Genomic DNA, 14,854 nt, shown 5'->3' with positions numbered 1-14,854 from the left:
ACTCTATTCCCAAGGCCTCAGGCCGTGTGCTGGGCATTTAGAGTTGAGTATCTCCTTTTGTGTCTTTGAGGATGTACTGAATTAGGCCCTCTCCGAAGTTCCTCCTGCCTATTTTCTTATCTTCACGTATCCCAAGCTTAACTCTTTTGAATCACATCTTATCAGTCCCCAAATCATGTTTTCTTCAAATTACCTTTCACATTTGTCACTTCTTTTCCTTTCTCACTTCCATTACCTCATCACCCATTTTCCACATTACTGTCAGATTCGTATTTCCAAACACTGCTTTGACTGTAGTGTTTGATGAGAAACCTGCTATACTGCGGTATTCCTTGGATCAGAAACCGCGGGGATGCCCAGTGATATTAAAATAACACACAGGCCCCTTATTCTGTCATCCAAGGCCCCACAGGCTTGGAGCCCAACCTCTTTCTAGCCTCATCTGCAACTGGGCCCTCTGGGACACCCCACCCCTCATCTTCACTTTAACCAGACCTACCTTCATGGCTTCAGCTCACCTGGACCACATTTTGCTGGTATCCTGCCCACTCCCTGAGTCCCAGCTCATGCAGCACCTCTTGTATGACCCCTCCCAGTCAAGTGAAACAAAACAAATGACAGTGACCATGTCCTCGCTCATGGCTCATAACACTTTAATTGTGCTCCTTTATAAGAGTGCACATGTACAAGAGTGCAAATATGCACCTTTCCCCTGTGTTGTTGTTATTTGTGTATTTATCCCCCCTCTTCACTTGTAAGTTTCTTGAGGGCAGGGACTGGGTTTTACAAATCTTTGCAAACACCACCCAGTATGGCTGAGGTATTTGCACACAATAGAATAGCTACTTGATCAGTGTCTGGAGGAGCAGATGGGACAACTGCAGAATAACCCAGGAGGGGTGGCTCATCTGGCAACACTAAGAATGCTGCCTTTAACTCGTGTGTCAGAGACTTAAGGCCTAGTTTGGGTTTTGTACTGGACAGTCTCAACACAGTGAATTCAATGGTATTGAAAAGGAGGCAGTTTTAATCTTGAGGAGTGCAAGAATGCTACATAATGAGTTTTAATTCAATGCAAGAAACCCACCTTTAAGTATAGGGCAGTAAATAAATGCCTTTCTAACAAGGCGTTGTGATATTTGTGTAATACAACAGTGTAAAACAACAGTGTGTATTACTGCACCAGAGGTGACACATGCCTAGTGGCCAGCTTTGCCGCCTCCTAGTACAGAATTCAAGCTCCTCGAGGCAAGGCAAACTCAGGGTGAAGGCCAGGGGCGTACTTTTCAACCAGCACCTCCTCTGTGGGGCACAACACTGCCGCCCGGCTACTCAGTCGTAGACTGAGAATACAGTCAATTTTTTCAAGTTTGGCTCCAAGGGAGATTTCTGGCTGTAGTTACCACTAGATGTCCCTGTCTTATGTCTGCAACTCTGAGTGGTATGTTTAAATCACAGACAACTACAGATTTTCAACTATCAAAAATAAAACCACTGAGGGAGAGACCTTTCTAAGTACAACCTTCTGACAATGCTAATGTTATTCAAAAATCCTTATTTTTAAAGTTGTTTAAGCCTATCATTGCTTTTAAAATTCTAGTGAAGGAATAATTGAAGACGGAAATTACTATGGAAGTTTATACCAAAGGGCTTATAGCTGTAGTAAAACTATATTCATCTTTATCCTACATAAAAGCATGTCAACCAGCCTGGCCAACATGGTGAAACTCTATCCCTACTAAAAATATAAAAATTAGCCGGGCATCATGGTGTGCACCTGTAATCCCAGCTACTCGGGAGACTGAGGCAGGAGAATCGCTTGAACCTGGGAGGTGGAGGTTGCAGTGAGCCGAGATCGTGCCACTGCACTCCAGCCTGGGCAACAAGAGTGAAACTCCATCTCAAAACAAAACAAAAAAAATGTTATGTCAAACATATCTGCAAACTACTTAGATGTAAGTATATTATAGGGAACTGGGAAAAGGACTGGGAAAAGACCAAAGTCTGGTGCATAGTGAGCTGAGCGATTGGCAGAGGTCAAGCTGCATGGGAATAAAAGCAGTCAGGGATGCAGATGGCTGAAATGTGCATTAAGGAGCTTTGAAAAATCCCACCTGTTTTTGTTTGTTTGTTTTGAGACGGAGTCTCGCTCTTGTCGCCCAGGCTGGAGTGCAATCCTAGTAGCTGGGATTACAGCTGCCCACGCCCATGCCCGGCTAATTTTTGTATTTTTAGTAGAGACAAGGTTTTGCCATGTTGGCCAGGCTGATCTTAAACACCTGACCTCAGGTGATCCACCCCCTAGGCCTCCCAAAGTGCTGGGATTATAGGCATGAGCCACTGCGCCTGGCCTCCACCTGTTTTTAAAGTGTATGTGTGCGCATGTGCTTCTGCTTTTTTTTTAAAAAAAAATTTTTTTTAAGGCTGCATGCAGTGGCTCACACCTGTAATCACAACTCTTTGGGAGACTGAGGCAGGAGAATTTCCAGAGTCCAGGAGTTCAAGACCAACCTGGGCAAGATGGTGAGATCCTGTCTCTACAGAAGTTTAAAAATTAGCTGGGTGTAGTGGCATGTGCCTATAGTCCAAGCTACTCAGGAGGCTGAGGCTGCAGTCAGCTATGATCGTGCCACTACACTCCAGCCTGGGCCTACAGAGCAAGACCTCCTCTCTTTAAAAAAAATTTTTTTAATCAAAATAAATTGGTGTTTGGAGACCTCCTTGGGCCCTTACATCCCTGGCTGTAAACCCCAGGGACTCGCCGCTTTCTTTCCCTGGCCCCTTGAAGTCCTTCCTCCAGGCCTGCCTAAAGTGTGGGCCAAGGTTTCCCCAGCTGTGTCCTTTTTTTGCCATCTGAGACTGTACATAGTTCTTTCAAATTTGAGAGACTTACTGTTGAGTCACAATTCATAAGCGATAGACAAGACAGCCTATCCAACCATGAATGAGAAAAGAGTTACAAAATTTACACTGAAGTCAGCCAGGCATGGTGGCTCTCACCTGTAATCCTAGCACTTTGGGAGGCCGAGGTGGGCGGATCACTTGAGGTCAGGAGTTCAAGACCAGCCTGGCCAACACAGTAAAACCCTGTGTCTACTAAAAGAATACAAAAATTAGCTGGGCCTGGTGGCGGGCACCTGTAATCCCAGCTACTTGGGAGGCTGAGGCAGGAGAATCACTTGAACCTAGGAGGCAGAGGTTACAGTGACCCAAAATCGTGCCACTGCACTCCAGCCTAGGCAGCAGAGCAAGATGTCGACTCAAAATAAAAATTTAGGCCGGGCGCGGTGGCTCAAGCCTGTAATCCCAGCACTTTGGGAGGCCGAGGCGGGCGGATCACAAGGTCAGGAGATCGAGACCACAGTGAAACCCCGTCTCTACTAAAAATACAAAAAATTAGCCGGGCGCGGTGGCGGGCGCCTCTAGTGCTAGCTACTCAGGAGGCTGAGGCAGGAGAATGGCGTGAACCCAGGAGGCGGAGCTTGCAGTGAGCCGAGATCGCACCACTGCACTCCAGCCTGGGCAACAGCGTGAGACTCTGTCTCAAAAAAAATAAATAAATAAATAAATAAATAAAAAATAAAAATTAAAAAAAAAAAAGAAAAATGGCCAGGTGCAGTGGCTCATACCTGTAATCTCATCACTTTGGGAGGCCGAGGAGCGTGGATCACCTGAGGTCAGGAGTTTGAGACCAGCCTGGCCAACATGGCAAAACCCCATCTCTACTAAATATACAAAAACGAGCTGGGCCTGGTGGCACGCACCTGTAATCCCAGCTACTTGGGAGGCTGAGGAAGGAGAATCGCTTGAACCTGGGGGCGGAGGGTGCAGTGAGCCGAGATCATGCCACTGCACTCCAGCCTGGCAACAGAGTGAGACTCTGTCTAAAAACAAAACAAAACAAAAAATACCAAAGTTGCCAGGCACGGTGGCTCACGCCTGTAATCCCAACACTTTGGGAGGCCAAGGCTGGCAGATCAAAGAAATTAGCCGGGTATGGTGGTGGGCACCTGTAGTCCCAGCTACTCTGGAGGCTAGGGCAGGAGAGTGGTGTGTGAACCGGGAGGCAGAGCTTGCAGTGAGCTGAGATCGCGCCACTGCACTGCAGCCTGGGCGACAGAGCGAGACTCCGTCTCAAAAAAAAAAAAACAAAAAAAAAAACCACCAAAGTAGTTCTGGAAAGGGACTCTGCTGGGTAGTACCTTTCATGAATGCTAAAAAACAAAGCCTTCTTTGGATTTCTACCTTTCCTTTTTTTTTTTTTTTTTTTTTTTTCCTGAAAGAGGGTCTCACTCTGTCACCCCAGCTGGAGTGCAGTGGCACAGTCATGGCCACAGGTCACTGAAACCTCAGTCTTGACTTCCTGGGCTCAAGCCATCCTCCTGCCTCAGCGCAGGTAGCTGAAACTACAGGCACGTGCCATTACACCCAGCTAATTTTTGTTTTTTGGTTTTTTTTTTTTGAGCCGGAGTCTCGCTTTGTCGCCCAGGCTGGAGTGCAGTGGCCGGATCTCGGCTCACTGCAAGCTCCACCTCCCGGGTTTACGCCATTCTCCTGCCTCAGCCTCCCAAGTAGCTGGGACTACAGGCGCCCGCCACCTCACCCAGCTATTTTTTTGTATTTTTTAGTAGAGACGGGGTTTCACCGGGTTAGCCAGGATGGTCTCGATCTCCTGACCTCGTGATCCGCCCGTCTCGGCCTCCCAAAGTGCTGGGATTACAGGCTTGAGCCACCGCCCCCGGCCGTATTTTTTTTTTAGAGACAGGGTTTCACCATGTTGCCCAGGCTGGCCTTTTTTTTTCTCCCCATTTATTTGTAGAGATGGTGTCGCCATGTTGCCAGGGGCTGGTCTTAAGCTCCTGGGCTCAGATAATCCTCCCACAACACTGCAAATACAGGCATAAGCCAAGGTGCCTGGACCCTATCCTTCCTTTTCTGAGGGGGAAGAGAGTTAACTACAGGCTCCCTAGTCTACCGGAGCCTTCTCCCTTGAGGAATGTTTCATCTCAGCAGAGGAGAGGGTGTAACTTACATCTCTAAGGCCTTTGGTTTCCCAATTCCTCTGCCTGATCCTGGAAAAGTTTCCCCCTAGTCATTTCTTCACTTGGGAATTGATTGTTTACATTAGTAAATTCTTCAGCACACATAACGCCTAAAGCTCTGTTTTGAATATTGAACTTCCCTAGGGCATCTAAATGTTTTGCAGTATACACATGGTATTGTTGGAAGCCATCCAAAGACTACCTGTATTTGCATTCCTATTTAAAGGAATATGAAAGGACTCTAAATAAAAATATGAATGATCTGTGTATCTTTTTCGTTTTTGTTTTGTTTTTGTTTTTGTTTTTTGAGACGGGGTCTCGCTATGTCACCCAAGCTGGAATGCAGTGGCACGATCTTGGCTCACTGCAGCCTCCATCTCCCAGCTTCAAGCAATTCTCCTGGCTCAACCTCCTCAGTAGCTGGGATTACAGGCCTGCGCCACCACACCTGGCTAATTTTTTTTGTATTTTTAGTAGAGAGGGGGTTTCACCATATTGACCAGGCTGGTTTCAAACTCCTGACCTCATGATCCACCCGTCTTGGCCTCCCAAAATGCTGGGATTACAGGCATGAGCCACCACGCCCAACCACTTGTTTTGGTTTTTTTTGAGACGGAGTTTCACTCTTGTTGCCCAAGCTGGAGTGCAATGGCTTGATCTCGGCTCACTGCAACCTCTGCCTCCCATGTTCAAGCGTTTCTCCTGCCTCAGCCTCCTGAGTAGCTGGGATTACAAGCGTGCACCACCATGCCCGGCTAAGTTTTTTGTATTTTTAGTAGAAACAGGGTTTCACCATATTAACCAGGCTGGTCTTGAACTCCTGACCTCAGGTGATCCGCCCGCCTTGGCCTCCCAAAGTGCTGGGATTACATGTGTGAGCCATCATGCCCGACCCTGTGTATCTTTTTTAAAGAAAAGAAAAACAGTCACGTCTACTCTTCCCTTTATGCTGTCAAAGGGATGCTAGTTTTTATGCTTGATATTTTTACAAAATTTCATATTTTTCACATGATTATTTCTACGTAGCCTTCTTGAAATACACATTGATAGCAGCACAGTAATTAGTAAAATCTGTTTTGCTACAAATTTCTGTTTAAGTGGCTTTTATTTATTTATTTATTTATTTTTCCTTTTTTTTTTTGAGACAGAGTCTCCTTCTGTCACCCAGACTGGAGTGCAGTGGTGCAATCTCGGCTCACTGCTACCTCCGCCTCCCGGTTTCAAGTAATTCTCCCTGCCTCAGCCTCCCGAGTAGCTGGGATTACAGGTGCCCACCACCACACCCAGCTAATTTTTGTATGTTTTAGTAGAGACAGGATTTCGCCATGTTGGCCAGGCTGGTCTTGAATGCCTGACCTCGGGTGATCCACCCTCCTCGGCTTCCCAAAGTGCTGGGATTACAGGTGTGAGCCACTGCATCCAGTTTTTCTATTTTTTAATGGAATGAAAAATGTTAAATTTAGAAGAGCATGGTATGCTGTTAATATTTTAGTATATTGAAAATATTGGCCAGGTGCAATGGCTCACACCTGTAATCCCAGCACTTTGAGATGCCAAAGTGGGTGAATCACCTGAGGTCAGGAGTTCGAGGCCAGCCTGGCCAACATGGCAAAACCCTGTCTCTACGAAAACTACAAAAAGTAGCCAGGTGTGGTGGCACATGCCTGTAATCCCAGATACTCGGGAGACTGAGGCAGGAGAATCACTTGAACCCGGGAGGCGGAGGTTGCCGTGGGCCGAGATCGCACCACTTCACTTCAGCCTGGGTGACAAGAGACTCCCATCTCATAAAAAAGAAAACAAAATATTTGTTAATAAAATGAACATGATTGCTAAAAGGGCCAAAGAAAGTTACAATACAAAAAGTAGTATAATAAAAGAAAATTATAAATTCTAAAAGCATTCAAGGAAGCTGTCTTTAAATTTGAAATGCATTGTCTATAGAATATCTACTCAGTGGAAGATAACATATACCTTGTGATATGTGGATGTAGATCTCATTGATTTCTAATGATGCTTTAGAATTTGTTACCACTACTGAGAAGAGTTCTTGGGAACCTCTTCATTACTGCTGCTTGATCAGGGATGATGTTTCGGAAATGATAAAAGGAGTAGAGTCTAAAGTTATTAATATCATCATCAACTGCTTTAGGTGCCTTAGATAAATCACTTAACTTTTGGGACCTCAGTTTCCATATCTGTCAAATGGGACTAAATAAATCCACTTTATCTACCATACAGGATTGTTTTGATTCTCTAAAGGATCTTGCTATGGTGGCTTTGGCATTAGACAAACATTGTTTTAAATACGAGCTCCACCACTTACCAACTACATGATATTGAGCAGGTTATTAACACCTCTAATCCTCAATCTTTTCCTGTAAAATGAGAATGAATGACAATCAAGTGAGAAAGAATCCCTGTAAAGCCCAGGAGCAGTGCTGATGTTGATGGTGGCATTTGATAAGGAACTCCTGGAGTTCTGTATAAAAAGAGAATACATAATATTTAATTTAACTTGGCCAGGCGCAGTGGCTCATGCCTGTAACCCCAACAATTTAGGAGGCCAAGGAGGGCTGATCACTTGAAGTCAGGAATTGGAGACCACCCTGGCCAACATGGTGAATCCCGTCTCTACTAAAAATACAAAAATTAACTAGGCGTGGTAGGGGGCACCTGTAGTCCCAGCTACTCGGGAGGCTGAGACAGGAGAATCAATTAAACCCAGAAGCCGGAGGTTGCAGTGAGCCGAGATTGCACCATTGCACTCCAGCCTGGGTGACAGAGCGAGACTCCATCTCAAAAAAAAAAAAAAAAAAAAGTTAATTTAGCTTACTAGGAGAAAAACTGCTCTAAGAGTCTGTGAATTAAGATGTCACATTTCTTTAACATGAACTTTGTCTCTTGATTATTTCATCCCATTTTCATGAAACTTACTAACAATCAAGGATAGGAAGTGTTCTTGTTTCCTTTGTTTTTAAGCGTTCATTTTTTTCTTCAGGCTTTATGTTAACACCTGGACTGGCATTTACTCACCGATTTTTTTACTTGTTTCTTTCAGTGAGTGTGTCCGCTTGAAACCAACTGATATACAGCCTGACATCTTCAGCTATCTCTTACACTTGATGTACACTGGGAAGATGGCGCCTCAGCTCATCGACCCGGTTCGATTAGAACAGGGCATCAAGTTTCTGCACGCTTACCCGCTCATCCAGGAAGCCAGCCTTGCCAGCCAGGGAGCCTTTTCTCACCCTGACCAAGTTTTCCCGCTGGCCTCTTCATTGTATGGCATTCAGATTGCAGATCATCAGTTGAGACAAGCCACCAAGATTGCTTCAGCACCTGAAAAACTCGGGCGAGATCCACGGCCACAGACCTCCAGGATAAGCCAGGAGCAGGTCCCTGAGACCTCACAGCTCTCCCAGCTGACTTCAAATCTGGCCCAGGTGAATCGGACAAATATGACTCCCTCAGACCCCCTGCAGACCTCGCTGTCTCCAGAACTTGTTTCCACTCCTGTTCCTCCCCCTCCTCCCGGGGAGGAGACCAATCTGGAAGCATCTTCCTCCGATGAGCAGCCTGCGCCCCTCACAATAGCCCACGTCAAGCCGAGCATCATGAAGAGGAATGGGAGCTTTCCAAAGTACTATGCCTGCCACCTGTGTGGCCGGCGCTTCACTCTCCGGAGCAGCTTACGTGAACACCTCCAGATCCACACAGGAGTACCTTTCACATCCGGCCACCAGGGAGAAAGCCGCGTCCCCCTGACTCTCTGTAGCAATGCAGCTGACCTCGGGAAAGATGCCATGGAAGTGCCTGAAGCCGGGATGATAAGTGACAGTGAGCTGCAGCACATCTCTGATTCTCCCATCATCGATGGGCAGCAGCAGTCGGAAACCCCACCCCCCTCAGACATTGCTGACATTGACAACCTGGAGCAGGCCGACCAGGAGAGGGAGGTGAAGAGGCGGAAGTACGAGTGCACAATATGTGGACGCAAATTTATCCAGAAAAGCCACTGGAGGGAACACATGTACATACACACCGGGAAGCCTTTCAAGTGCAGCACTTGTGACAAAAGCTTTTGCAGGGCCAACCAGGCTGCCCGCCACGTGTGCCTCAACCAGAGCATCGACACGTACACCATGGTGGACAAACAGACTCTGGAACTCTGCACATTTGAGGAAGGGAGTCAGATGGACAACATGCTGGTGCAAACAAACAAACCCTACAAATGCAACTTGTGTGACAAAACATTCTCCACTCCCAATGAGGTTGTTAAACATTCATGCCAAAACCAGAACTCAGACGTTTTTGCCCTAGACGAAGGGCGATCCATTCTCCTGGGCAGTGGGGACTCGGAAGTAACGGAGCCTGACCACCCAGTGTTAGCTTCCATCAAAAAGGAACAGGAAACCGTCTTACTAGACTGAATGTCACTTACCTTTTTAAAAAACTCTCATTTTTACAAAGACTATCTTCCCTCCCTTCCCTGAATTCAGAACTGTAGTTCTCCATGGCATGATACAAACAGGTCCTTGTTCCCTTCTCCTCTTCCCTTTTTCCCCACATCCCAGCCCCACCTCTGTAAAGGCTTTGTGCATTATAAACCTGGAATGTATCGACTTTCATTCAGGGGATATTGGAAAGATAATGGTCATTATACTTATAAACTCAAATTTTGAGAGATTTTAGATTATTTAAAAGCATACTTGGAACTAATGAAGGGTATTAAATAAAACAACTGGAATCCAATTTGGTAAGCTAAAATTATGACTTTCCCTGGGTAAAAAGTCTTCTCAGAAAAACAATGTCAGAAAATACAGTGTGCTTCTTAGAGATACAGCTGGGCTCTGTACTATGCAAAATCTAGAAGGTGTGGGGAAACTTTAAACCCAAGAAAACGTTCTTAGTATTCATCCTCCAGGTGTCTTACTTCAGAATGCATCCTTTGAGATTATGTCCACTTAAGAAAAATCATCAGTTAAGAAATCTACTTTAACAAAACACAAAGCAGAAAAAGTAATAATGTGATGGCAATCTTAATTTTTGGGTACAACATGACAAGCTGTGAGTTTGTGTGTTTGTAAGAGAAAAATGTGTGGGTACTTGCTATAAACAGGTGAATTAATGCACATCCTTATCTCATTGCTGGCTTCTTTCCAAGTTGAGCAACAACAAAATGCTGTATTTGAGTTTCTGACAAATGTGTTTTAAAAATCAAATTTGAATGTACTATTCTATAAATTGTCTTTCTGAACAGAACATGACATGCCATTTTCTAGCAGCTGCCAGTGATAATTTGTTTTACACTAACTTTTAAATCAGTGTGTATACTGCAGGGAAAAGGATATAGGAATATTCATCTTACAGGGGAATTTGTGACCAGAAGATGTAGTAACTTTAATGACTGAAAAAGTCAATGCTGATGGTTTACTGGCAACATTAATTGAAGCATCAAAAATAAATGGCAAAGAGAAATCAGGACAAAAAATCTAATTGCTGTTTGGGAAAAAACTTGATTTTGGTGTTTATTCTCCAGGTTTTTGGTTGTTTTTTTCTTTCTTTCTTTTTTAATGCCTGAAATTTTCTCCATTGGCCCAAAAGCAGTAAAAATTGTTCATTAATCTTCCCTTAGGCCAATAAAAGAAGGGCCTCACAGGACAAAACAGGAGCCAGAAGTAAGGACTGAAGGGGAAGGGGAGAATAGCTAATAGATATACTATATGTACATGTTAAAAACTGAATATCCCATCATCCTATTTCATGTATAGTTGAGTTCTCAAATTTGTAAGTTTTTATACATCCTTTCATTGAATAAACGTTTAATTAAATGAGCATATGATGTCATCTCTGCGTCTTTGGCTACCCGGAGAGATACAGGAAGGGAATGTATAGTATAGCAGTGCTTGAGGAGTCGTTTTCTTTCTTTCTTTTGTTTTGAGATGGAGTCTTGCTCTGTTGCCCAGGCTGGAGTGCAATGGTGTGATCTCAGCTCACTGCAACCTCCACCTCCTGAATTCGAGAGATTCTCCTGCCTCAGCCTCCCGAGTAACTGGGATTACAGGCGCCTGCAACCATGCCCGGCTAATTTTTGTATTTTTTAGTAGAGACAGGGTTTCACTGTGTTGGTCAGGCTAGTCTCGAACTTCTGACCTCAGCTGATCTACCCGCCTCAGCCTCCCAAAGTGCTGGGATTACAGGTGTGAGCCACCGCGCCTGGCAAGGAGTCGTTTTCTGCAGAACTTTGGGCAATTGCTCTAACCTCAGTGGCATTTTCCACACTTGTAAAATGAAGATGTTGATAACTGCTTTGTGTTATAAGATTGTGAGAATCAAATGAGTGAACTCTGCGAAGATGCTGTGATCATCTTGCCCCAACTTTTTATTTTATCTATTTTATTATTTTATTTTATTTTATGTTTTATTTTATTTTATTTTTTATTTTATTTTAATTTGGGACAGTCTTGCTCTGTCGCCCAGACTGGAGTGCAGTGGCACAATCTTGGCTCACTGGAACGTCTGCCTCCCAAGATTCAAGTGATTCTTGTACTTAAGCCTCCTGAGTAGCTGGGATTACTGGCGTGCGCCACCACGCCCAGCTAATTTTTGTATTTTTAGTAGAGACAGGGTTTCACCATGTTGGCCAGGCTAGTCTTGAACTCCTAATCTCAGGTGATCTGCCCACCTCAGCCTCCCAAAGTTACAGGTGTGAGGCACTGTGCACGGCCACCTCAATTTTCTTTTACAGGAAAAAAAAAAGGGAGGCCAGGAGATGTTTACCTAAAGATGACACAAATTTGAGTAGCAATATAACCTTTGATTATTAAATATTAAGTGGTGGCCAGGCGCGGTGGTTCACTTCTGTAATCCCAGCACTTTGGGAGGCTGAGGCGGGCAGATCACGAGGTCAGGAGATCAAGACCATCCTAGGTAACATGGTGAAACCCCCACCTCTACTAAAAATACAAAAAATTAGTCGGCCGTGGTGGTGCGCGCCTGTAGTTCCAGCTACTTGGTAGGCTGAGGCAAGAGAACCGCTTGAACCGAGGAGGCAGAAGTTGCAGTGAGCCGAGATCATGCCACTGCACTCCAGCCTGGGCGACAGAGTGAGGCTTTGTCTAAAAAATATATATACATATATATAAAATATAGACATTATAGATATATATAATAGATATACACACATATAATGGTTTCCACTCATTACGTCTTTTTTTCTTTTCTTTTTTTTTTTTTTTTTTTTTGAGACGGAGTCTCGCTCTGTCGCCCAGGCTGGAGTGCAGTGGCGCGATCTCCGCTCACTGCAAGCTCCGCCTCTGGGTTCACGCCATTCTCCTGCCTCAGCCTCCCCAGTAGCTGGGACTACAGGCCCCCACCACCACGCCTGGCCAGTTTTTTGTATTTTTAGTAGAGACGGGGTTTCACCGTGTTAGCCAGGATGGTCTGGATCTCCTGACCTCGTGATCCACCCGCCTCGGCCTCCCAAAGTGCTGGGATTATAGGCATGAGCCGCTGCGCCTGGCCTTACGTCTTTTTTAATAAAAGACACATCTCTGAAATGACAGCCTTGTGCCAAGCTGACTTTTCTGAATATCTGTCAGAGGGTAAATGAAGGTGTACCCCTGCAGCCCTCCATGACACCCCCATGCAGCCATGAAAGGGCACGAGGTGCAGCCAAAGTTCAGTGTCTTGGAGACCAGAAAGTCACAGGGATCACAAGGGACAGTGGTGGGTGAGGGTAAGATACCAGCCAGCCCCAGTTCAGCTCCACATGTTGATGGAGGGGGAGGGCGAGCATTGTGTTCGTCCACTAATCAACTGTAGAATGCAGGGTCTTCTGGAAACAGCTTGTGACCACCTCCTCCACCAAGGCAGTCCTGCAAAACTCCAGGTTCCTCCCTAAGAGCTGGCTATAGATACTGAAGCCCACCCACCCCACCCTGGAATGCCCAGTGCCTATTCCAGTCCCAAGGGGGGATAAATTTAGCAACCTATTCTGAGTTTTGGATGGTACTAATTTAAACAAGCTTTGGAAATGTCATTTGATGACATAAGCAAAATTAAACTGAGCTGTCCTTCTTCTGGTTCTACCTCTTATTAACAGCACTGGTGCTATTACGTTTCCTCTTATAAAGAAAACAATCAAAAGTGGCTCACTCATTCAACAGATGTTGCTAAAAAATAGATTGTATAAAGAACTATAGAGTTTTAGGCTGGGCGCGGTGGCTCACGCCTGTAATCCCAGCACTTTGGGAGGCCAAGGCAGGTGGATCATCTGAGGTCAGGAGTTCGAGACCAGCCTGACCAACATGGAGAAACCCTGTCTCTACTAAAACTACAAAAAAATTAGCCGGACATGGTGGCGGAGGTTGCGATGAGCCAAGATAGTGCCATTGCACTCCAGCCTGGAGCAACAAGAGCGAAACTCCGTCTCAAAAAAAAAAAAAAAAAAAAAAAAAAAAAACTATAGAGTTTTTACCATAGGAAATATGGTTTTAGTGGGAAGAAAGCACCGCCATAAAAAGTAGCTTTGGCTAATGATTTAAGAATGGAGAGTAAAGTGGACCTCAACCTTCTCCTTGTTACAGGTGCTAGCCATTGATGGTTTTGAAATTTCACCCTGCAAGAAAAGGAAGACCTGAAGCATCCAAATGAATCCTTCAGTTCAAAATTTCAGGTCTCAGTCACACATTTCAGGCAAAAGACAACATTGCTATGTTTAAGAAGATATAGGCAACTGGCCGGGCACAGTGGCCCACGCCTGTAATCGCAGCACTTTGGGAGGCTGGGGTGGGTGAATCACGAGGTTTGGAGTTCAAGACCTAGCCTGGCCAACACGGTAAAACCCCGTCTCTACTAAAAATACAAAAATTAGCCATGCGTGGTGGTGCGCACCTGTAATCCCAGCTACTCAGGAGGCTGAGGCAGGAGAATTGCTTGAACCTGGGAGGTGGAGGTTGCGGTGAGCCAAGATCACACCACTGCACTCCAGCCTGGGCGACAGAGCAAGACTCTGTCTCAAAAAAAAAAAAAAAAAAAAAAGATACAGGCTCTTAAGGAAAAATGGTTGGAGAGGGTGATACATACGGGGTACCTCCTCCTGCAATTTGGCTGGGGATTATGATGGGAAAGGGGAAGCCCTGTTTTCACTGTTCACTAGGAGTGAATTCTAAGACAAAATTACTTGTAGGCTGTGCATGGTGGCTCATGCCTGTAATGCCAAGACTTTGGGAGGCCAAGGCTGGCGGATCAGTTGAAGTCAGGAGTTCAAGACCAGCCTGGCCAACATGGTGAAATTCCATCTCTACTGAAAATAAAAAAATTAGCTAGATGTGGTGGCATGCACCTGGAGTCCCAGCTACTCAGGAGGCTGATTCATGAGAATCGCTTGAACCCAGGAGGCAGAGGTTGCAGGGAGCTGAGACTGTGCCACTGTGCTCCAGTCTGGGTGACAGAGCGAGACCCTGTCTAAAAAAAAAGATTATTTGTAGGTAGAGTGTAGTTTATTGTAATAGAATGCAACTTGTTCTCAAGTTGACATTTGCATCTTCATGACAAATTTCAGAACACTCCAAATATTTAAATTGATTTTTACTTCGTTTTATTCCTCCATTTTGATCTAGAGCAATGAACTGCTCTACAGCATTTGCAGGAAAGCAAGATTTAAGGTTAGAAGTCTTTAAACAAATAAAAAGTTGATTATCTAAAGATACAGATTAATTAATCTGCCTTTTCTAGAACTAGCTCCTTTAACATAACAGTAAGAATATTGACTGAACTATTAGCAGATCTCTAAATAAGATAAAAAC

General features: G+C 45.0%; 1 protein-coding gene across 4 annotated transcripts in view; it reads left to right on the top strand.

Moving 5' to 3' along the window:
* The window catches only part of ZBTB2 (zinc finger and BTB domain containing 2), a 28,013-nt gene extending 17,133 nt beyond the window's left edge, over positions 1-10,880 (top strand). For 3 of the 4 annotated variants that reach the window (XM_028846746.2, XM_028846748.2, XM_077998607.1), the window contains exon 3: positions 8,104-10,880. In XM_028846746.2, the coding sequence (XP_028702579.1) occupies positions 8,104-9,475 (1,372 nt within the window). In that variant the 3' untranslated portion in view covers positions 9,476-10,880. 4 annotated transcript variants of the gene reach the window in all.
* Positions 10,881-14,854: the final 3,974 nt, after the last annotated feature.

The sequence above is a fragment of the Macaca mulatta genome, chromosome 4 (assembly GCF_049350105.2).
Source record: "Macaca mulatta isolate MMU2019108-1 chromosome 4, T2T-MMU8v2.0, whole genome shotgun sequence".
NCBI lineage: Eukaryota > Metazoa > Chordata > Mammalia > Primates > Cercopithecidae > Macaca > Macaca mulatta.
Note: the sequence above shows the minus strand (reverse complement) of the source record. Positions and strands in the feature narration are given on the sequence as shown.